This window comes from Pecten maximus, chromosome 6 (assembly GCF_902652985.1).
Source record: "Pecten maximus chromosome 6, xPecMax1.1, whole genome shotgun sequence".
NCBI classification, from domain to species: Eukaryota; Metazoa; Mollusca; class Bivalvia; order Pectinida; family Pectinidae; genus Pecten; species Pecten maximus.
The window spans coordinates 38,052,645-38,076,128 of record NC_047020.1 but is presented as its reverse complement, the minus strand read 5'-3'; the positions used below and the strand labels follow the sequence as shown (position 1 = coordinate 38,076,128).

General features: G+C 42.1%; 1 protein-coding gene across 2 annotated transcripts in view; it reads left to right on the top strand.

The window, feature by feature from the left end:
* Positions 1-23,484, top strand: part of LOC117329705 — a 47,446-nt gene that overhangs the window by 651 nt on the left and 23,311 nt on the right. For both annotated transcript variants that reach the window (XM_033887782.1, XM_033887783.1), the window contains exons 2-8: positions 146-1,148; positions 3,453-3,594; positions 3,955-4,073; positions 18,237-18,423; positions 19,182-19,321; positions 20,223-20,367; positions 21,591-21,767. In XM_033887782.1, the coding sequence (XP_033743673.1) occupies positions 665-1,148; positions 3,453-3,594; positions 3,955-4,073; positions 18,237-18,423; positions 19,182-19,321; positions 20,223-20,367; positions 21,591-21,767 (1,394 nt within the window). In that variant the 5' untranslated portion in view covers positions 146-664. The remainder of the gene's footprint in view (positions 1-145; positions 1,149-3,452; positions 3,595-3,954; positions 4,074-18,236; positions 18,424-19,181; positions 19,322-20,222; positions 20,368-21,590; positions 21,768-23,484) is intronic.

The following is a 23,484-nucleotide window of genomic DNA, read 5'->3' as shown; positions in this document are numbered from 1 at the left end:
TGACAATTACAAAAAGAACTTCTAGACATAATTTTTAAAGACAAAAAACTAAAACGTACTTTTCACACAAACTAAGTAATAGTTTATTCAGAATTCACTTTGGTTTCACTGGTATTCAATTTTATAATACACTTTTACTTTGTAGGATATCACAATAAAAGAATAACAATATGGATGAGGAAGAGGGACTTGATGAGCTGATCGCCCAGAGAAGTCAGCGACCTTCCTATACTCGTATGATATCTTGGGAGTTCAATGACGCTGATGAAACAAAACTTGTGCAAAGACGACGCAGAAGGAGGTCAAAACAACAATCAGGGGAGACAACTGAACAATTGGGTGATGATGACAGTGAAGATTGTGATAAAAATAACCCTGACATGTCAAACCTGTCCATGAGTTTCAGCGATTCAGATGAAGAATTCTTTTCAGCGGAAGAATTGTTGGTTTCTGATTCAGAATCTCTTACTGAGGATAGCAGCATGTCTGTGGGTTGTGATGATCAACAGGAAGTGTCTTGTGTCGGTACTCCTGGGGCCGAATGTGGAAGTGATGAAGACTCATCAGTATTTATAGATGAAAACTCCAGTTTAAATAACAGTTCTTCAAATATAAGACCTAGGCTTAGTAAAAAACAAAAGAAAAAACGTCGAAAGATATTTGCATGATGTATGAAAATCAAATCCCACCTTTCATGGAGGGAGAGTTAGATGATATTGTACACATGCTTTCTGAACGTCCTTCTGTTGATCAAACTTTAGACATAGCCAAAGATGTTCCTTCACTGGTTCAACTGTGTATCAAATCATCATATAAAATTAGATTAAAATCCATGCCAGAACTACCAAACAAAATTAAACGACTTTTCTATCCAGATGAAGATTTCTGTTTACAAAAAGTGCAGTTGTCCTGGTTACATTCCACACTGGCACGTTTTGAACCGAAGGAGAAATTTACAAAAAATTGTATGACCAGTGTCGATAAACCGGAGTTGTTACACTCGGTCAGAAATGTTAATAACCAGATGTACAGTGTGAACCATACAGGCAGTGATGGTAAGGATAGTCATGTGTTGGCCACACTGCCTTTTACCATTATTGACCAGGCTAAGTCGTTGGAACATAGGAAAGCCATCACAACTTGGGCAGGTAGGTACATAGTATGTACTTTTGCTGGTTAAATTGTCTTATCCAATATGCAGCTTCAGGATTGGTGTCCCCTTGAAAGCTCTAATAATTATAAGTCTTCAAAAAAGGTATAAAAATGCACTTTCGATTTGCTTCTTGCAATTGGTAGTTACCAGAACAATACAATATTTTTAAAAACATGATTTTAGGACCCAGTAGAAGTAAAAATATTCAGCTTGATATTTTACAGACTAAAGTAACACATCTCAGTTTTAGGTATATAACCCTGGCTGTTGATGTCCCCCTAGACATCATCTTCATATATAACCCTGGCTGTTGGTGTCCCCCTAGACATCATCCTCATATATAACCCTGGCTGTTGGTGTCCCCCTAGATGTCGTCTTCATATATAATCCTGGCTGTTGGTGTCCCCCTAGACATCGTCTTCATATATAATCCTGGCTGTTGGTGTTCCCCTAGACACATGTTGTAACATATTACCCTGGCTGTTGGTATCCCCCTGGACATCGCCCTCAGATAAAACCCTGGTTGTTGGTGTCCCCCTAGACGTCGCCCTCATATATAACCCTTGCTTTTGGTATCCCCCTAAACACCTGTCGTTATATATAGCCCTGATGTTGGTTCTCCCTAAACTTCGTCCTCATATATAACACGGGCTGTTGGTGTCCCCTTAGACATCGCCCTCAGATAAAACCCTGGTTGTTGGTGTCCCCCTAGACATCGTCCTTATATATAACCCTGGCTGTTGGTGTCCCCCTGGACATCATCCTCATTATCATATATAACCCTGGCTGTTGGTGTCCCCCTACACATCGTCCTTATATATAACCCTGGCTGTTGGTATCCCCCTACACATCGTCCTTATATATAACCCTGGCTGTTGGTGTCCCCCTAGACATCATCCTCATATATAACCCTGGCTGTTGGTGTCCCCCTAGACGTCGTCCTTCATATATAACCTTGACTGTTGGTGTCCCCCTAGACATCGTCCTCATATATAACCCTGTCTGTTGGTGTCCCCCCTAGACATCATCCTCATATATAACCCTGGCTGTTGGTGTCCCCCTAGACGTCGTCTTCATATATAACCTTGACTGTTGGTGTCCCCCTAGACATCGTCCTCATATATAACCCTGTCTGTTGGTGTCCCCCCTAGACATCATCCTCATATATAACCCTGGCTGTTGGTGTCCCCCTAGACGTCGTCTTCATATATAACCTTGACTGTTGGTGTCCCCCTAGACATCGTCCTCATATATAACCCTGGCTGTTGGTGTCCCCCCTAGACATCATCCGCATATATAACCCTGGCTGTTGGTGTCCCCCTAGACATCGTCTTCATATCACATATAACCCTGGCTGTTGGTGTCCCCCTAGACATCGTCCTCATATATAACCCTGTCTGTTGGTGTCTCCCTAGACATCGTCCTCATATATAACCCTGACTGTTGGTGTCCCCCTAGACATTGTCCTCATATATATATATAACCCTGGCTGTTGGTGTCCCCCTAGACATCATCCTCATATATAACCCTGTCTGTTGGTGTCCCTCTAGACATCGTCCTCATATATAACCCTGTCTGTTGGTGTCCCCCTAGACATTGTCCTCATATATATATATAACCCTGGCTGCTGGTGTCCCCCTAGACATCATCCTCATATATAACCCTGTCTGTTGGTGTCCCCCTAGACATCATCCTCATATATAACCCTGGCTGTTGGTGTCCCCCTAGACATCGTCCTCATATATAACACTGGCTATTGGTGTCCCCCTAGACATCATCCTCATATATAACCCTGGCCGTTGGTGTCCCCCTAGACATCGTCCTCATATATAACCCTGGCCGTTGGTGTCCCCCTAGACACTAGTCATCATATATATCCCTGGCTGTTAGTGTCCTCCTAGACACCAGTCATCATATATCCCTGGTTGTTGGTATCCCCCTGGACATCGTCCTCATCAACAACCCTGGCTGTTGGTATCCCCCTGGACATCGTCCTCATATATAACCCTGGCTGTTGGTATCCCCCTACACATCATCCTCATATATAACCCTGATAGTTGGTGTCCCCCTACACATCGTCCTTATATATAACCCTGGCTGTTGGTGTATCCCTAGACACCAGCTGTCATCAAATATATTATGGCCTTGGCCATTGCATTTTGGACATTAAACAGTCTAGTGATAGGAAATACCTGAGTATTGGAATCCTAGAGAAATGTTCAGAACTATTCTAACCCATTGTATCTACATGTGAGTAAATACTGTAGAGATGATATACCCATGTTGTCATTGTCAACAGTGGTTGCTGCCACTTTGGAGCTGATGTTGCCACCAGTTTTATCTGCGGATGCCTATAGACACCAGTCAGAGAGTGAAGATGACCGCATTGTTAGGGCGACCAGGAGTGTGATATCCAGACTGAAGTCTGCCATGAAGAGCAGGTAGGTAATGGGATACATATAATTGTTATAGTTATGTGACACATATTGCTAAAAGTCATGTGACACATATTGCCAAACGTCATGTGACACATAATGCTAAAAGTCATGTGACACATATTGTTGAAGTTATGTAACACAATGTTAAAGACGTGTGACACATTGTTAAAGTTGTGTGACGAATTAATATTGTGTAAAGTCATGTGATGGCACATTGTTAAAGTCACATTGCTTTGTCAAAATCATATGACACAAGTTGTTGAAGTCATGTGTCACTTAATAATCAATATAATATATCTCTCTGAAGATATTTTAATCTTATACTACTATAGTTGATAATTAATATGTTGTGTGTTTTGTAAGGTTTCCGACGGTGGTGTCTTACTGTTTTGATGATGCCCTGCCGTATGCTCTGTGGGCCAGAGGGGACATCAGTCAGGCTACAGAATACTTCCTGTCACTTTCACAGAGTACAACTAAAGGTGAGTCTCCCACACTTCACAGGGTACAGCTAAAGGTGACACTCCCACACTTCACAGGTTACAACTAAAGGTGACACTCCCACACTTCACAGGGTACAACTAAAGGTGACACTCCCACACTTCACAGGGTACAACTAAAGGTGACACTCCCACACTTCACAGGGTACAACTAAAGGTGACACTCCCACACTTCACAGGGTACAACTAAAGGTGACACTCCCACACTTCACAGGGTACAACTAGAGGTGACACTCCCACACTTCACAGGGTACAACTACAGGTGACACTCCCACACTTCACAGGGTACAACTAAAGGTGACACTCCCACACTTCACAGGGTACAACTAAAGGTGACACTCCCACACTTCACAGAGTACAACTAAAGGTGACACTCCCACACTTCACAAGGTACAACTAAAGGTGACACTCCCACACTTCACAGGGTACAACTAAGGGTGACACTCCCACACTTCACAGAGTACAACTAAAGGTGACACTCCCACACTTCACAGGGTACAACTAAAGGTGACACTCCCACACTTCACAGGGTACAACTACAGGTGACACTCCCACACTTCACAGGGTACAACTAAAGGTGAGTCTCCCACACTTCACAGGGTACAACTAAAGGTGACACTCCCACACTTCACAGAGTACAACTAAAGGTGACACTCCCACACTTCACAAGGTACAACTAAAGGTGACACTCCCACACTTCACAGGGTACAACTAAGGGTGACACTCCCACACTTCACAGAGTACAACTAAAGGTGACACTCCAACACTTCACAGGGTACAAATAAAGGTGACACTCCCACACTTCACAGGGTACAACTAAATTGACACTCCCACACTCCACAGAGTACAACTAAAGGTGACACTCCCACACTTCATAGAGTACAACTAAAGGTGACACTCCCACACTTCACAGGGTACAACTAAAGGTGACACTCCCACACTTCACAGGGTACAACTAAAGGTGACACTACCACACTTCACAGGGTACAACTAAAGGTGACACTCTCACACTTCACAGAGTACAACTAAAGGTGACACTCCCACACTTCACAGGTTACAACTAAAGGTGACACTCTCACACTTCACAGGGTACAACTAAAGGTGAGTCTCCCACACTTCACAGGTTACAACTAAAGGTGACACTCCCACACTTCACAGAGTACAACTAAAGGTGAGTCTCCCACACTTCACAGGTTACAACTAAAGGTGACACTCCCACACTTCACAGGTTACAACTAAAGGTGAGTCTCCCACACTTCACAGGGTACAACTAAAGGTGACACTCCCACACTTCACAGGGTACAACTAAAGGTGACACTCCCACACTTCACAGAGTACAACTAAAGGTGAGTCTCCCACACTTCACAGAGTACAACTAAAGGTGACACTCCCACACTTCACAGGGTACAACTAAAGGTGACACTCCCACACTTCACAGGGTACAACTAAAGGTGACACTCCTACACTTCACAGGGTACAACTAAAGGTGACACTCCCACACTTCACAGGGTACAACTAAAGGTGACACTCCCACACTTCACAAAGTACAACTAAAGGTGACATTCCCACACTCCACTGGGTACAACTAAAGGTGACATTCCCACACTTCACAGGGTACAACTAAAGGTGACACTCTCACACTTCACAGGGTACAACTAAAGGTGAGTCTCCCACACTTCACAGGGTACAACTAAAGGTGAGTCTCCCACACTTCACAGGTTACAACTAAAGGTGACACTCCCACACTTCACATGGTACAACTAAAGGTGACACTCCCACACTTCACAGGGTACAACTAAAGGTGACACTCCCACACTTCACAGGGTACAACTAAAGGTGACACTCCCACACTTCACAAAGTACAACTAAAGGTGACATTCCCACACTCCACTGGGTACAACTAAAGGTGACATTCCCACACTTCACAGGGTACAACTAAAGGTGACACTCCCACACTTCACAGGGTACAACTGAAGGTTACATTCCCAGACTTCACAGGGTACAACTAAAGGTGACACTCCCACATTTCACAGGGTACAACTAAAGGTGACACTCCCACACTTCACAGGGTACAACTAAAGGTGACACTCCCACACTCCACAGATTACAACTAAAGGTGACACTCCCACACTTCACAGGGTACAACTAAAGGTGACACTCCCACACTTCACAGGGAACAACTAAAGGTGACACTCCCACACTTCACAGGGTACAACTAAAGGTGACACTCCCACACTTCACATGGTACAACTAAAGGTGACACTCCCACACTTCACAGTGTACAACTAAAGGTGACACTCCCACACTTCACAGGGTACAACTAAAGGTGACACTCCCACACTTCACAGGGTACAACTAAAGGTGACTCTCCCACACTACACAGGGTACAACTAAAGGTGACACTCTCACACTTCACAGGGTACAACTAAAGGTGAGTCTCCCACACTTCACAGGGTACAACTAAAGGTGACACTCCCACACTTCACAGGGTACAACTAAAGGTGACACTCGCACACTTCACAGAGTACAACTAAAGGTGAGTCTCCCACACTTCACAGGTTACAACTAAAGGTGACACTCCCACACTTCACAGGGTACAACTAAAGGTGAGTCTCCCACACTTCACAGGTTACAACTAAAGGTGACACTCCCACACTTCACAGAGTACAACTAAAGGTGAGTCTCCCACACTTCACAGGTTGCAACTAAATGTGACACTCCCACACTTCACAGGTTACAACTAAAGGTGAGTCTCCCACACTTCACAGGGTACAACTAAAGGTGACACTCCCACACTTCACAGAGTACAACTAAAGGTGACACTCCCACACTTCACAGAGTACAACTAAAGGTGACACTCCCACACTTCACAGAGTACAACTAAAGGTGACACTCCCACACTTCACAGAGTACAACTAAAGGTGACACTCCCACACTTCACAGAATACAACTAAAGGTGAGTCTCCCACACTTCACAGGTTACAACTAAAGGTGACACTCCCACACTTCACAGGTTACAACTAAAGGTGACACTCCCACACTTCACAGGTTACAACTAAAGGTGAGTCTCCCACACTTCACAGGGTACAACTAAAGGTGACACTCCCACACTTCACAGGGTACAACTAAAGGTGACACTCCCACACTTCACAAAGTACAACTAAAGGTGACATTCCCACACTCCACTGGGTACAACTAAAGGTGACATTCCCACACTTCACAGGGTACAACTAAAGGTGACACTCTCACACTTCACAGGGTACAACTAAAGGTGAGTCTCCCACACTTCACAGGGTACAACTAAAGGTGAGTCTCCCACACTTCACAGGTTACAACTAAAGGTGACACTCCCACACTTCACAGGGTACAACTAAAGGTGACACTCCCACACTTCACAGGGTACAACTAAAGGTGACACTCCCACACTTCACAGGGTACAACTAAAGGTGACACTCCCACACTTCACAAAGTACAACTAAAGGTGACATTCCCACACTCCACTGGGTACAACTAAAGGTGACATTCCCACACTTCACAGGGTACAACTAAAGGTGACACTCCCACACTTCACAGGGTACAACTGAAGGTTTCACTCCCAGACTTCACAGGGTACAACTAAAGGTGACACTCCCACATTTCACAGGGTACAACTAAAGGTGACACTCCCACACTTCACAGGGTACAACTAAAGGTGACACTCCCACACTCCACAGATTACAACTAAAGGTGACACTCCCACACTCCACAGATTACAACTAAAGGTGACACTCCCACACTTCACAGGGTACAACTAAAGGTGACACTCCCACACTTCACAGGGAACAACTAAAGGTGACACTCCCACACTTCACAGGGTACAACTAAAGGTGACACTCCCACACTTCACAGGGTACAACTAAAGGTGACACTCCCACACTTCACATGGTACAACTAAAGGTGACACTCCCACACTTCACAGTGTACAACTAAAGGTGACACTCCCACACTTCACAGGGTACAACTAAAGGTGACACTCCCACACTTCACAGAGTACAACTAAAGGTGAGTCTCCCACACTTCACAGAGTACAACTAAAGGTGACACTCCCACACTTCACAGGGTACAACTAAAGGTGACACTCCCACACTTCACAGGGTACAACTAAAGGTGACACTCCTACACTTCACAGGGTACAACTAAAGGTGACACTCCCACACTTCACAAAGTACAACTAAAGGTGACATTCCCACACTCCACTGGGTACAACTAAAGGTGACATTCCCACACTTCACAGGGTACAACTAAAGGTGACACTCTCACACTTCACAGGGTACAACTAAAGGTGAGTCTCCCACACTTCACAGGGTACAACTAAAGGTGAGTCTCCCACACTTCACAGGTTACAACTAAAGGTGACACTCCCACACTTCACATGGTACAACTAAAGGTGACACTCCCACACTTCACAGGGTACAACTAAAGGTGACACTCCCACACTTCACAGGGTACAACTGAAGGTTTCACTCCCAGACTTCACAGGGTACAACTAAAGGTGACACTCCCACATTTCACAGGGTACAACTAAAGGTGACACTCCCACACTTCACAGGGTACAACTAAAGGTGACACTCCCACACTTCACAAAGTACAACTAAAGGTGACATTCCCACACTCCACTGGGTACAACTAAAGGTGACATTCCCACACTTCACAGGGTACAACTAAAGGTGACACTCTCACACTTCACAGGGTACAACTAAAGGTGAGTCTCCCACACTTCACAGGGTACAACTAAAGGTGAGTCTCCCACACTTCACAGGTTACAACTAAAGGTGACACTCCCACACTTCACATGGTACAACTAAAGGTGACACTCCCACACTTCACAGGGTACAACTAAAGGTGACACTCCCACACTTCACAGGGTACAACTAAAGGTGACACTCCCACACTTCACAGGGTACAACTAAAGGTGACACTCCCACACTTCACAAAGTACAACTAAAGGTGACATTCCCACACTCCACTGGGTACAACTAAAGGTGACATTCCCACACTTCACAGGGTACAACTAAAGGTGACACTCCCACACTTCACAGGGTACAACTGAAGGTTTCACTCCCAGACTTCACAGGGTACAACTAAAGGTGACACTCCCACATTTCACAGGGTACAACTAAAGGTGACACTCCCACACTTCACAGGGTACAACTAAAGGTGACACTCCCACACTCCACAGATTACAACTAAAGGTGAGTCTCCCACACTTCACAGGGTACAACTAAAGGTGACACTCCCACACTTCACAGGGTACAACTAAAGGTGACACTCCCACACTTCACAGGGTACAACTAAAGGTGACACTCCCACACTTCACAGGGTACAACTAAAGGTGACACTCCCACACTTCACAGGGTACAACTAAAGGTGACACTCCCACACTTCACAGGGTACAACTAAAGGTGACACTCCCACACTTCACAAGGTACAACTAAAGGTGACATTCCCACACTTCACAGGGTACAACTAAAGGTGACACTCCCACACTTCACAGGGTACAACTGAAGGTTTCACTCCCAGACTTCACAGGGTATAACTAAAGGTGACACTCCCACATTTCACAGGGTACAACTAAAGGTGACACTCCCACACTTCACAGGGTACAACTAAAGGTGACACTCCCACACTCCACAGATTACAACTAAAGGTGACACTCCCACACTTCACAGGGTACAACTAAAGGTGACACTCCCACACTTCACAGGGAACAACTAAAGGTGACACTCCCACACTTCACAGGGTACAACTAAAGGTGACACTCCCACACTTCACAGGGTACAACTAAAGGTGACACTCCCACACTTCACATGGTACAACTAAAGGTGACACTCCCACACTTCACAGTGTACAACTAAAGGTGACACTCCCACACTTCACAGGGTACAACTAAAGGTGACACTCCCACACTTCACAGGGTACAACTAAAGGTGACTCTCCCACACTACACAGGGTACAACTAAAGGTGACACTCTCCACACTTCACAGGGTACAACTAAAGGTGAGTCTCCCACACTTCACAGGGTACAACTAAAGGTGACACTCCCACACTTCACAGGGTACAACTAAAGGTGACACTCGCACACTTCACAGAGTACAACTAAAGGTGAGTCTCCCACACTTCACAGGTTACAACTAAAGGTGACACTCCCACACTTCACAGGGTACAACTAAAGGTGAGTCACTCCCACACTTCACAGGGTACAACTAAAGGTGACACTCCCACACTTCACAGAGTACAACTAAAGGTGAGTCTCCCACACTTCACAGGTTACAACTAAAGTTGACACTCCCACACTTCACAGGTTACAACTAAAGGTGAGTCTCCCACACTTCACAGGGTACAACTAAAGGTGACACTCCCACACTTCACAGAGTACAACTAAAGGTGACACTCCCACACTTCACAGAGTACAACTAAAGGTGACACTCCCACTCTTCACAGAGTACAACTAAAGGTGACACTCCCACACTTCACAGAGTACAACTAAAGGTGACACTCCCACACTTCACAGAGTACAACTAAAGGTGAGTCTCCCACACTTCACAGGTTACAACTAAAGGTGACACTCCCACACTTCACAGGTTACAACTAAAGGTGAGTCTCCCACACTTCACAGGGTACAACTAAAGGTGACACTCCCACACTTCACAGGGTACAACTAAAGGTGACACTCCCACACTTCACAGAGTACAACTAAAGGTGAGTCTCCCACACTTCACAGAGTACAACTAAAGGTGACACTCCCACACTTCACAGGGTACAACTAAAGGTGACACTCTCACACTTCACAGGGTACAACTAAAGGTGAGTCTCCCACACTTCACAGGGTACAACTAAAGGTGACACTCCCACACTTCACAGGTTACAACTAAAGGTGACACTCCCACACTTCACATGGTACAACTAAAGGTGACACTCCCACACTTCACAGGGTACAACTAAAGGTGACACTCCCACACTTCACAGGGTACAACTAAAGGTGACACTCCCACACTTCACAGGGTACAACTAAAGGTGACACTCCCACACTTCACAAGGTACAACTAAAGGTGACACTTCCCACACTTCACAGGGTACAACTAAAGGTGACATCTCCCACACTTCACAGGGTACAACTAAAGGTGACACTCCCACACTTCACAGGGTACAACTAAAGGTTGACACTCCCACACTTCACAGGGTACAACTAAAGGTGACACTCCCACACTTCACAGGGTACAACTAAAGGTGACACTCCCACACTTCACAGGGTACAACTAAAGGTGACACTCCCACACTTCACAGAGTACAACTAAAGGTGACACTCCCACACTTCACAGGGTACAACTAAAGGTGACACTCCCCACACTTCACAGGGAACAACTAAAGGTGACACTCCCACACTTCACAGGGTACAACTAAAGGTGACACTCCCACACTTCACAGGGTACAACTAAAGGTGACACTCCCCACACTTCACATGGTACAACTAAAGGTGACACTCCCACACTTCACAGTGTACAACTAAAGGTGACACTCCCACACTTCACAGGGTACAACTAAAGGTGACACTCCCACACTTCACAGGGTACAACTAAAGGTGACTCTCCCACACTACACAGGGTACAACTAAAGGTGACACTCTCACACTTCACAGGGTACAACTAAAGGTGAGTCTCCCACACTTCACAGGTTACAACTAAAGGTGACACTCCCACACTTCACAGGGTACAACTAAAGGTGAGTCTCCCACACTTCACAGGTTACAACTAAAGGTGACACTCCCACACTTCACAGAGTACAACTAAAGGTGAGTCTCCCACACTTCACAGAGTACAACTAAAGGTGACACTCCCACACTTCACAGGTTACAACTAAAGGTGACACTCCCACACTTCACAGGGTACAACTAAAGGTGACACTCCCACACTTCACAGAGTACAACTAAAGGTGACACTCCCACACTTCACAGAGTACAACTAAAGGTGACACTCCCACACTTCACAGAGTACAACTAAAGGTGACACTCCCACACTTCACAGAGTACAACTAAAGGTGACACTCCCACACTTCACAGAGTACAACTAAAGGTGAGTCTCCCACACTTCACAGGTTACAACTAAAGGTGACACTCCCACACTTCACAAGGGAGTCTCCCACACTTCACAGGTACTAAGGTGACACTCCCACACTTCACAGAGTACAACTAAAGGTGACACTCCCACACTTCACAGGGTACAACTAAAGGTGACACTCCCACACTTCACAGGGTACAACTAAAGGTGACACTCCCACACTTCACAGGGTACAACTAAAGGTGACACTCCCACACTTCACAGAGTACAACTAAAGGTGACACTCCCACACTTCACAGAGTACAACTAAAGGTGACACTCCCACTCTTCACAGAGTACAACTAAAGGTGACACTCCCACACTTCACAGAGTACAACTAAAGGTGACACTCCCACACTTCACAGAGTACAACTAAAGGTGAGTCTCCCACACTTCACAGGTTACAACTAAAGGTGACACTCCCACACTTCACAGGGTACAACTAAAGGTGAGTCTCCCACACTTCACAGGGTACAACTAAAGGTGACACTCCCACACTTCACAGGGTACAACTAAAGGTGACACTCCCACACTTCACAGAGTACAAGTAAAGGTGAGTCTCCCACACTTCACAGAGTACAACTAAAGGTGACACTCCCACACTTCACAGGGTACAACTAAAGGTGACACTCCCACACTTCACAGGGTACAACTAAAGGTGACACTCCCACACTTCACAGGGTACAACTAAAGGTGACACTCCCACACTTCACAAAGTACAACTAAAGGTGACATTCCCACACTCCACTGGGTACAACTAAAGGTGACATTCCCACACTTCACAGGGTACAACTAAAGGTGACACTCTCACACTTCACAGGGTACAACTAAAGGTGAGTCTCCCACACTTCACAGGGTACAACTAAAGGTGAGTCTCCCACACTTCACAGGTTACAACTAAAGGTGACACTCCCACACTTCACATGGTACAACTAAAGGTGACACTCCCACACTTCACAGGGTACAACTAAAGGTGACACTCCCACACTTCACAGGGTACAACTAAAGGTGACACTCCCACACTTCACAGGGTACAACTAAAGGTGACACTCCCACACTTCACAAAGTACAACTAAAGGTGACATTCCCACACTCCACTGGGTACAACTAAAGGTGACATTCCCACACTTCACAGGGTACAACTAAAGGTGACACTCCCACACTTCACAGGGTACAACTGAATGTTACACTCCCAGACTTCACAGGGTACAACTAACGGTGACACTCCCACATTTCACAGGGTACAACTAAAGGTGACACTCCCACACTTCACAGGGTACAACTAAAGGTGACACTCCCACACTCCACAGATTACAACTAAAGGTGACACTCCCACACTTCACAGGGTACAACTAAAGGTGACACTCCCACACTTCACAGGGTACAACTAAAGGTGACACTCCCACACTTCACAGGGTACAACTAAAGGTGACACTCCCACACTTCACAGGGTACAACTAAAGGTGACACTCCCACACTTCACAGGGTACAACTAAAGGTGACACTCCCACACTTCACAGGGTACAACTAAAGGTGACACTCCCACACTTCACAGTGTACAACTAAAGGTGACACTCCCACACTTCACAGGGTACAACTAAAGGTGACACTCCCACACTTCACAGGGTACAACTAAAGGTGACTCTCCCACACTACACAGGGTACAACTAAAGGTGACACTCTCACACTTCACAGGGTACAACTAAAGGTGACATTCCCACACTTCACAGGGTACAACTAAAGGTGACACTCCCACACTTCACAGGGTACAACTAAAGGTGACACTCGCACACTTCACAGAGTACAACTAAAGGTGAGTCTCCCACACTTCACAGGTTACAACTAAAGGTGACACTCCCACACTTCACAGGGTACAACTAAAGGTGAGTCTCCCACACTTCACAGGTTACAACTAAAGGTGACACTCCCACACTTCACAGAGTACAACTAAAGGTGAGTCTCCCACACTTCACAGGTTACAACTAAAGGTGACACTCCCACACTTCACAGGTTACAACTAAAGGTGAGTCTCCCACACTTCACAGGGTACAACTAAAGGTGACACTCCCACACTTCACAGAGTACAACTAAAGGGTGACACTCCCACACTTCACAGAGTACAACTAAAGGTTACACTCCCACACTTCACAGAGTACAACTAAAGGTGACACTCCCACACTTCACAGAGTACAACTAAAGGTGACACTCCCACACTTCACAGAGTACAACTAAAGGTGACACTCCCACACTTCACAGAGTACAACTAAAGGTGAGTCTCCCACACTTCACAGGTTACAACTAAAGGTGACACTCCCACACTTCACAGGTTACAACTAAAGGTGAGTCTCCCACACTTCACAGGGTACAACTAAAGGTGACACTCCCACACTTCACAGGGTACAACTAAAGTGACACTTCCCACTCTTCACAGGGTACAACTAAAGGTGACACTCCCACACTTCACAAAGTACAACTAAAGGTGACATTCCCACACTCCACTGGGTACAACTAAAGGTGACATTCCCACACTTCACAGGGTACAACTTAAGGTGACACTCCCACACTTCACAGGGTACAACTGAATGTTACACTCCCAGACTTCACAGGGTACAACTAAAGGTGACACTCCCACATTTCACAGGGTACAACTAAAGGTGACACTCCCATACTTCACAGGGTACAACTAAATATGACACTCCCACACTCCACAGATTACAACTAAAGGTGACACTCCCACACTTCACAGGGTACAACTAAAGGTGACACTCCCACACTTCACAGGGTACAACTAAAGGTGACACTCCCACACTTCACAGGGTACAACTAAAGGTGACACTCCCACACTTCACAGGGTACAACTAAAGGTGACACTCCCACACTTCACAGGGTACAACTAAAGGTGACACTCCCACACTTCACAGGGTACAACTAAAGGTGACTCTCCCACACTACACAGGGTACAATTACAGGTGAGATTGAAAACCAGGAATACTTTTTGATTTTAATAATCAAAGAAAAAAGTTCCACATCAACCTTTGAATGACATTCAGACAAACCATAACCTATTATGTATCTTATGGGGTCTACCATTACTGTAGATTAGAACTGTATATGGTACTAAGGTTTACCATGAAATCAGAACTGTATATGGTTGTGAGGTTTACCATTAAATCAGAACTGTATGTGGTGGTGAGGTTTACCATTAAATCAGAACTGTATATGGTAGTGATGTTTACCATTAAATCAGAACAGTATATGGTAGTGAGGTTTACCATTAAATCAGAACTGTATATGGTAGTGATGTTCACCATTAAATCAGAACTGTATATGGTAGTGAGGTTTACCATTAAATCAGAACTGTATATGGTAGTGAGGTTTACCATTAAATCAGAACTGTATGTGGTGGTGAGGTTTACCATTAGATCAGAACTGTATATGGTAGTGAGGTTTACCATTAAATCAGAACTGTATATGGTAGTGAGGTTTACCATTAGATAACAACTGTATATGGTAGTGATGTTTACCATTAAATCAGAACTGTATATGATAGTGAGGTTTACCATTAAATCAGAACTGTATATGGTAGTAAGGTTTACCATTAAATCAGAACTGTATATGGTAGTGAGGTTTACAATTAAATCAGAACTGTATATGGTAGTGATGTTTACCATTAAATCAGAACTGTATATGGTAGTGAGGTTTACCATTAAATCAGAACTGTATGTGGTGGTGAGGTTTACCATTAAATCAGAACTGTATATGGTAGTGAGGTTTACCATTAAATCATAACTGTATGTGGTGGTGAGGTTTACCATTAGATCAGAACTGTATATGGTAGTGAGGTTTACCATTAAATCAGAACTGTATATGGTAGTGAGGTTTACCATTAGATAACAACTGTATATGGTAGTGATGTTTACCATTAAATCAGAACTGTATATGATAGTGAGGTTTACCATTAAATCAGAACTGTATATGGTAGTGAGGTTTACCATTAAATCAGAACTGTATATGGTAGTGAGGTTTACCATTAAATCAGAACTGTATATGGTAGTGATGTTTACCATTAAATCAGAACAGTATATGGTAGTGAGGTTTACCATTAAATCAGAACTGTATATGGTAGTGATGTTCACCATTAAATCAGAACTGTATATGGTAGTGAGGTTTACCATTAAATCAGAACTGTATATGGTAGTGAGGTTTACCATTAAATCAGAACTGTATGTGGTGGTGAGGTTTACCATTAGATCAGAACTGTATATGGTAGTGAGGTTTACCATTAGATCAGAACTGTATATGGTAGTGAGGTTTACAATTAAATCAGAACTGTATATGGTAGTGAGGTTTACCATTAAATCAGAACTGTATATGGTAGTGAGGTTTACCATTAAATCAGAACTGTATATGGTGGTGAGGTTTACCATTAAATCAGAACTGTATATGGTAGTGAGGTTTACCATTAAATCAGAACTGTATATGGTGGTGAGGTTTACCATTAGATCAGAACTGTATATGGTAGTGAGGTTTACCATTAAATCAGAACTGTATATGGTAGTGAGGTTTACCATTAGATAACAACTGTATATGGTAGTGATGTTTACCATTAAATCAGAACTGTATATGATAGTGAGGTTTACCATTAAATCAGAACTGTATATGGTAGTGAGGTTTACCATTAAATCAGAACTGTATATGGTAGTGAGGTTTACCATTAAATCAGAACTGTATATGGTAGTGATGTTTACCATTAAATCAGAACAGTATATGGTAGTGAGGTTTACCATTAAATCAGAACTGTATATGGTAGTGATGTTCACCATTAAATCAGAACTGTATATGGTAGTGAGGTTTACCATTAAATCAGAACTGTATATGGTAGTGAGGTTTACCATTAAATCAGAACTGTATGTGGTGGTGAGGTTTACCATTAGATCAGAACTGTATATGGTAGTGAGGTTTACCATTAAATCAGAACTGTATATGGTAGTGAGGTTTACCATTAGATAACAACAGTATATGGTAGTGATGTTTACCATTAAATCAGAACTGTATATGATAGTGAGGTTTACCATTAAATCAGAACTGTATATGGTAGTGAGGTTTACCATTAAATCAGAACTGTATATGGTAGTGAGGTTTACAATTAAATCAGAACTGTATATGGTAGTGATGTTTACCATTAAATCAGAACTGTATATGGTAGTGAGGTTTACCATTAAATCAGAACTGTATATGGTGGTGAGGTTTACCATTAAATCAGAACTGTATATGGTAGTGAGGTTTACCATTAAATCAGAACTGTATGTGGTGGTGAGGTTTACCATTAGATCAGAACTGTATATGGTAGTGAGGTTTACCATTAAATCAGAACTGTATATGGTAGTGAGGTTTACCATTAGATAACAACTGTATATGGTAGTGATGTTTACCATTAAATCAGAACTGTATATGATAGTGAGGTTTACCATTAAATCAGAACTGTATATGGTAGTGAGGTTTACCATTAAATCAGAACTGTATATGGTAGTGAGGTTTACCATTAAATCAGAACTGTATATGGTAGTGATGTTTACCATTAAATCAGAACTGTATATGGTAGTGAGGTTTACCATTAAATCAGAACTGTATATGATAGTGAGGTTTACCATTAAATCAGAACTGTATATGGTAGTGAGGTTTACCATTAAATCAGAACTGTATATGGTAGTGAGGTTTACCATTAAATCAGAACTGTATGTGGTAGTGAGGTTTACCATTAAATCAGAACTGTATGTGGTAGTGAGGTTTACCATTAAATCAGAACTGTATATGGTTTTGAGGTTTACCATTAAATCAGAACTGTATATGGTAATGATCAAGAGTTTCCATAATATTTTAAGCTACAGTTAATATTTTATTATTATAGGTAGCAAGATTCATAAAATTACATATACAAAGATCAGTACAGGACACCGTATGACACAGTTCCCTGTGTATTTACTATTTATTTCGTGGTTTGTATTTTTACAGAAATCCTAAAAGGTTTATACCTCAATGAAGTCGGCCGTATGCATGCTCTGATTGGTGCCGTGGAGACAGCAGCAAAATTCTACAGATTATCGTGTGATGCTCTTCTAAAGGACGGAAAGAACAGCCACCACGCAGACGACGTCACCACAAATATGCTGATGATGATCGCTAATCTGTATGACCAGGGGTAAGAATTGATAAGGTTACTACAAGACGCTTTGTTATCACAATGAGATATGTTTGTGGGAGTTATTTAATTAGACTCCAATATATGTAGCATCCATCCATGAAGCTTTCCAAACCCTGTCTCTCTTAAATTAGGTAAACATAGGGTTGTGTGCATACTTATACTCACTGCCTTCTATAAAAATCTATACACTCTCTTTTGATGACTTCTGGATATATTAAGAGTGCAGGTGTTTATTCTTTTGTCAGTAACACTGACAAATTCTTAACAAAAAAAACCCACATCTTTACACAGTTTCCGGGAGGGGCAAGGAGGGACCTATTTTTCAAAGATGTAAAAAAATTACAATTTTTTTTTCTTAAGTTTTCTAAATTTAATATACTTACACTCAATCACCTAAGAATAATTTTCTTCTGTGAAAAAAAATGCTATCAGTTTAATGAAATTTCTTAAATGACTCGTGATACATTTGCATTGCAAAATGCTATATTTTGAGGATTTCATCATCAACATTTGTATCAAAATTGATAGACTATCAAGAAGTATTATAGTAAAAAGTTATCAGACAAAAATGTTCTATATCATAATATTAGGTTGACTAAATTCAAAATATTTGTGGTCAATAAGGGGAAATATATCACAGAAAATCCTTCTTGTTTTTATATGATTTAGTAGGAAAAAAGGAGAATAATTGGCAAATACTTAATGATTAAGCTTTGGCCGTTTATGTTTGATGTCGCATTTCTTTGTTTTGTAAGGATATTGACACCTAACAAAGGGAAGCAGTCAACACAAGCTTGGAATGTTGTACGGACCAATAAATACAGCCATAAGGTTGAAGGTCTGGAGCGACACATCATGGACGTTTATCTTTGTACACATTGTGGATCAGTTCAGGGTATATTTTTTCCACCATTTTCTATCGTAGTGCAAAACTGGAGACTTTTTTCCCATTTTACCTTTTAAAACTTATTACAGTTATATATACTTCATTTTGAATGCAATCGCCTTGGAAATGCATTATATCAGGGTAAAATTTTTTTTTTTTTTCCACCATTTTCTATAGTAATATAAAGCTGGAGACTTTTTTCCCATTTTACCTTTTGAAACATGCAATATTGAAAATGTCGACAATATCCAAAATAATGAACCTCCAAACCTACCATCTTGGCTTTTGTCCCACCACCTTCTTCATCTTAGATTTGTGTTAACAGTAGGTCTTGCTTGACATAGAACACACTAAATTTAGGTACCCCTGGTCAGTTTTGTGAACCTCACTCCACTGGACAGTTATGTATACTCAATTTTGTCAGCATAATTATACTGTCGTGACAATTCCAACATTTGAGTCGTCGAGTGATATACAAAAGTAGGAACCAAATCTGCCTGTATGTACATAACTATGTTATGCCATCACTCCACTGAATTTATTTTTTATCTGATTGTCATAAAACTTTAATTCATACACATGTTCCCAGCCATCCTCACTTGTACAACTGTACAGTTTAAATACCAACCACCTGGAGTAAAGAAAATTAGGTCACTGTTCCTATAAATACTATTTTTTTATCCTCACTCTACTGGACAGTTATGTATACTTCATTTTGAATGCAATCGCCTTGGAAATTCAAACATTTTAGATTTCCAATTAATTCCTGACATTAGAAAATTTTTATTGTCTGTGATGCTTTGTTGATAAGGGGTTGTGTAAACACTGTTTAAAAAGTGGCACTTGAAATATTACTTATATCAATCAATTGGATACTAAAATTATACATGTAGTTGTTTTCTTCTTTTAGGAAGAGAATGGTTGGAGCAGGCAAAGTCCATGTTGGTTGACCTTTCGACCTCTGACCCTCAACTGGTATACTACCTCAATATGGTTCACGCCCTGTTAGGGGAGGAAAAGCAGGCTTACACAGTCTACTGGGAATTTGTGAAAAGGTGTGGTATAAACATTAGAGGTCAAAGGGCATTGGTACCTGAGAGGTCATGTCAAAGGGTACTGATACCTTAGAGGTCATGTCAAAGGGTATTGGTACCTCAGAGGTCATGTCAAAAGGTACTGATACCTTAGAGGTCATGTCAAAGGGTATGGATACCTTAGAGGTCATGTCAAAGGATGCTAATACCTTAGAGGTCATGTCAAAGGGTATTGGTACCTTAGAGGTCATGTAAAAGGGTACTGATATCTTAGAGGTCATGTCAAAGGCTACTGATACCTTAGAGATCATGTTAAATGGTAATGAAGTTTCTTCATATGAATGACTTTGACCTATTTTCAAGGTTACATGGGTCAAATAGTTCAAAATTGATTTGCAAAGTTCTAAAAGACCCAGGGTACTTATCTTATATTAGGCCCTGAAGTAGGTTCCTGCTGTGGATCGACTGATATTAAATTTTCTCATATCAATGACCTTGACTTGTTTTCAAAGTCACCAGATTTAGATATGTTCAAAGTTTCAATAATTTTCTTGTCTAGTTCCAGAAGACCCATATGTGTAATATTTTGCTAACAGGTAAAAAGGATTGAGTGCTATAAAAATTCAGCATACGAATGACCTTGGCCTCTTTTCAATTTCACCATTGTGAAATATGTGACCATGTACACTATGTGTTCTACACAGGATCAAAACATGCTTCACATCATGCTGCTTATTGCTAATGGGTTTCTCATTGGTAATGTTTGATTGAACAAAAACACCAACAGGGGTATTTTTGGTATTTCAATACCATAAACTGACTTGTACAGGGTTCTATGCAAAACCTTACATTATACTGATTCTCCAATGTATAAGTGAATCATATCACCTCTTGACTATTAGAAATATTTATATCATGTCCTAAAACATCTTTTAAATATTATGTAATGTCAAAATGAAAATTGGAAATAGTAATTTTTCCATAATTCCTAACTTGTCATGTGATCAATTCTGGCCCTGTAGGCCTCTTGTTCAGTTAAGGTGGATTAAATGTACACAACTAGAAGAAAATTTGAATCCATCTGTCAGGTGGTGTCCATAAATATACTAAAGCTGTTTAATGATACACTGTTTGTAAAACTAACAACTTGAGTTAAATCAGTTATCTCCCCTTGTTCAGACATTTTGTATCAGTACCTGGTATAAAGGAGAATCTTGGCTTTACCTCAATTGTCTATATTTCAGGTTTGAGGGAGACGTCATGGAGTCCCCTGGTAGAGATATGGTGTCCCTCAGTGGAAAAGGAGCCAAATATAATCCCTGGAAACCTTTGGTTACCATGGTGAAGGAAATTTACAATAATGTCCATTTCTTGCCTGTGTTATGGAGAGTTCAGCTTCAACATCTGAAAATTTCTACTGGGTAAGTCTCCATTCCTGTATTGGCTTACTTCAATAACAACTAACATCACTGTTGTCTGCTTTCAATTTTTAGGTCACCTGAGACAAAGTCTCAAGTGACCTATTCTAATCCCCTTTTGTCCGTCGTCGTGCGTCGTCCGTCGTGCGTCGTCCGTCGTCCGTCGTGCGTCCGTAAACAATTTACATTTTCGACTTCTTCTCCAAAACCCACAAACCAAATTCTATGAAATTTAACAGGAAGCTTCTATGGCTAAAGGTCAACCAAAATTGTAAATTATATGGTCCCCACCCCCCAGGGGCCTGAGGGGCGGGGCCAAAAAGGGTCAAATTGACTAAAACTTCAAAAATCTTCTTCTCTACTCTCAGATATGCTGGAATCAAACACTCTTCATAGATGGAAGGGCCTTAAGGTGCTTTACCAAAATTGTAAATTTCATGACCCAGGGGTTTCACGTTTGCCTCTGGGGAGGGGCTATACTTTACTATAGTTTATATAGGGAAATCACATTTTTGACTTTAATTTATTTTATTTCTATTGGAATTCATTCTAATTTTGTAAACATTGTCAGCATGGGATGACAGTTTGATGGCATGCACATGTTGGCCATGACTGACCCCCAGGGGCTGATGGGCGGGGCTAAAAAGGGCCAAATTGACTGAAATTTCAAAAATCTTCTTCTCTACTCTTAGATATGCTGGAATCAAACACTCTTCATAGATGGAAGGGTCTTAAGGTGCTTTACCAAAATTGTAAATTTCATGACCCAGGGGTTTCACATTTGCCCCTGGGGAGGGGCTAAACTTTACTATAGTTTATATAGGGAAATCACATTTTTGACTTTAATTTATTTTATTTCTATTGGAATTCATTCTAATTTTTGTAAACATTGTCAGCATGGGATGACAGTTTGATGGCATGCACATGTTGGCCCTGACTGACCCCCAGGGGCTGATGGGCGGGGCTAAAAAGGGCCAAATTGACTGAAATTTCACAAATCTTCTTCTCTACTCTCAGATATCATAGAATCAAATACACTTCATAGATGGCTCGGTTTGAAGGTTCTTTACCAAAATTGTGAATTTCATGACCCTGGGGTCTCAAGTTTGCCCCTGGGGCGGGGCTAAACTTTACTATAGTTTATATAGGGAAATAACATTTTTGACTTTTATTTGTTTTATTTCTATTGGAATTCATTCTAATTTTGTAAACATTGTCAGCATGGGATGACAGTTTGATGGCATGCACATGTTGGCCCTGACTGACCCCCAGGGGCTGATGGACGGGGGGCTAAAACGGGTCAAATTGACTGAAATTTCAAAAATCTTCTTCTCAAGACTGAAATAAGGTGGAATCAAATACTCTTTATAGTTTGAAGGGTCTTATGGTGCTTTATTGAAATTTTAAATTTCATGACCCTGGGGTCACAAGTTTGCCCCTGGGGAGGGGGTAAATTTTACTATAGTTTATATATGGAAATCACATTTTTGACTGATTTGTTTTGATTTCTATTGGAATTCATTCTGGTTAACATTTTCAGCATGGAATGAAAGTTTGATAATATGCATATGTTGGCCCTGACTGACCCTAGGGGCTGATAGGTGGGGGGGGGGGGGGGGGGGGGGGGGGCAAAAGCAAAAAGGGTCAATTAAATAAACTGAAATATTTCAAATCTCAGGTGACCGTTAAGGCCCATGGGCCTCTTGTTTATGAGTAAAAT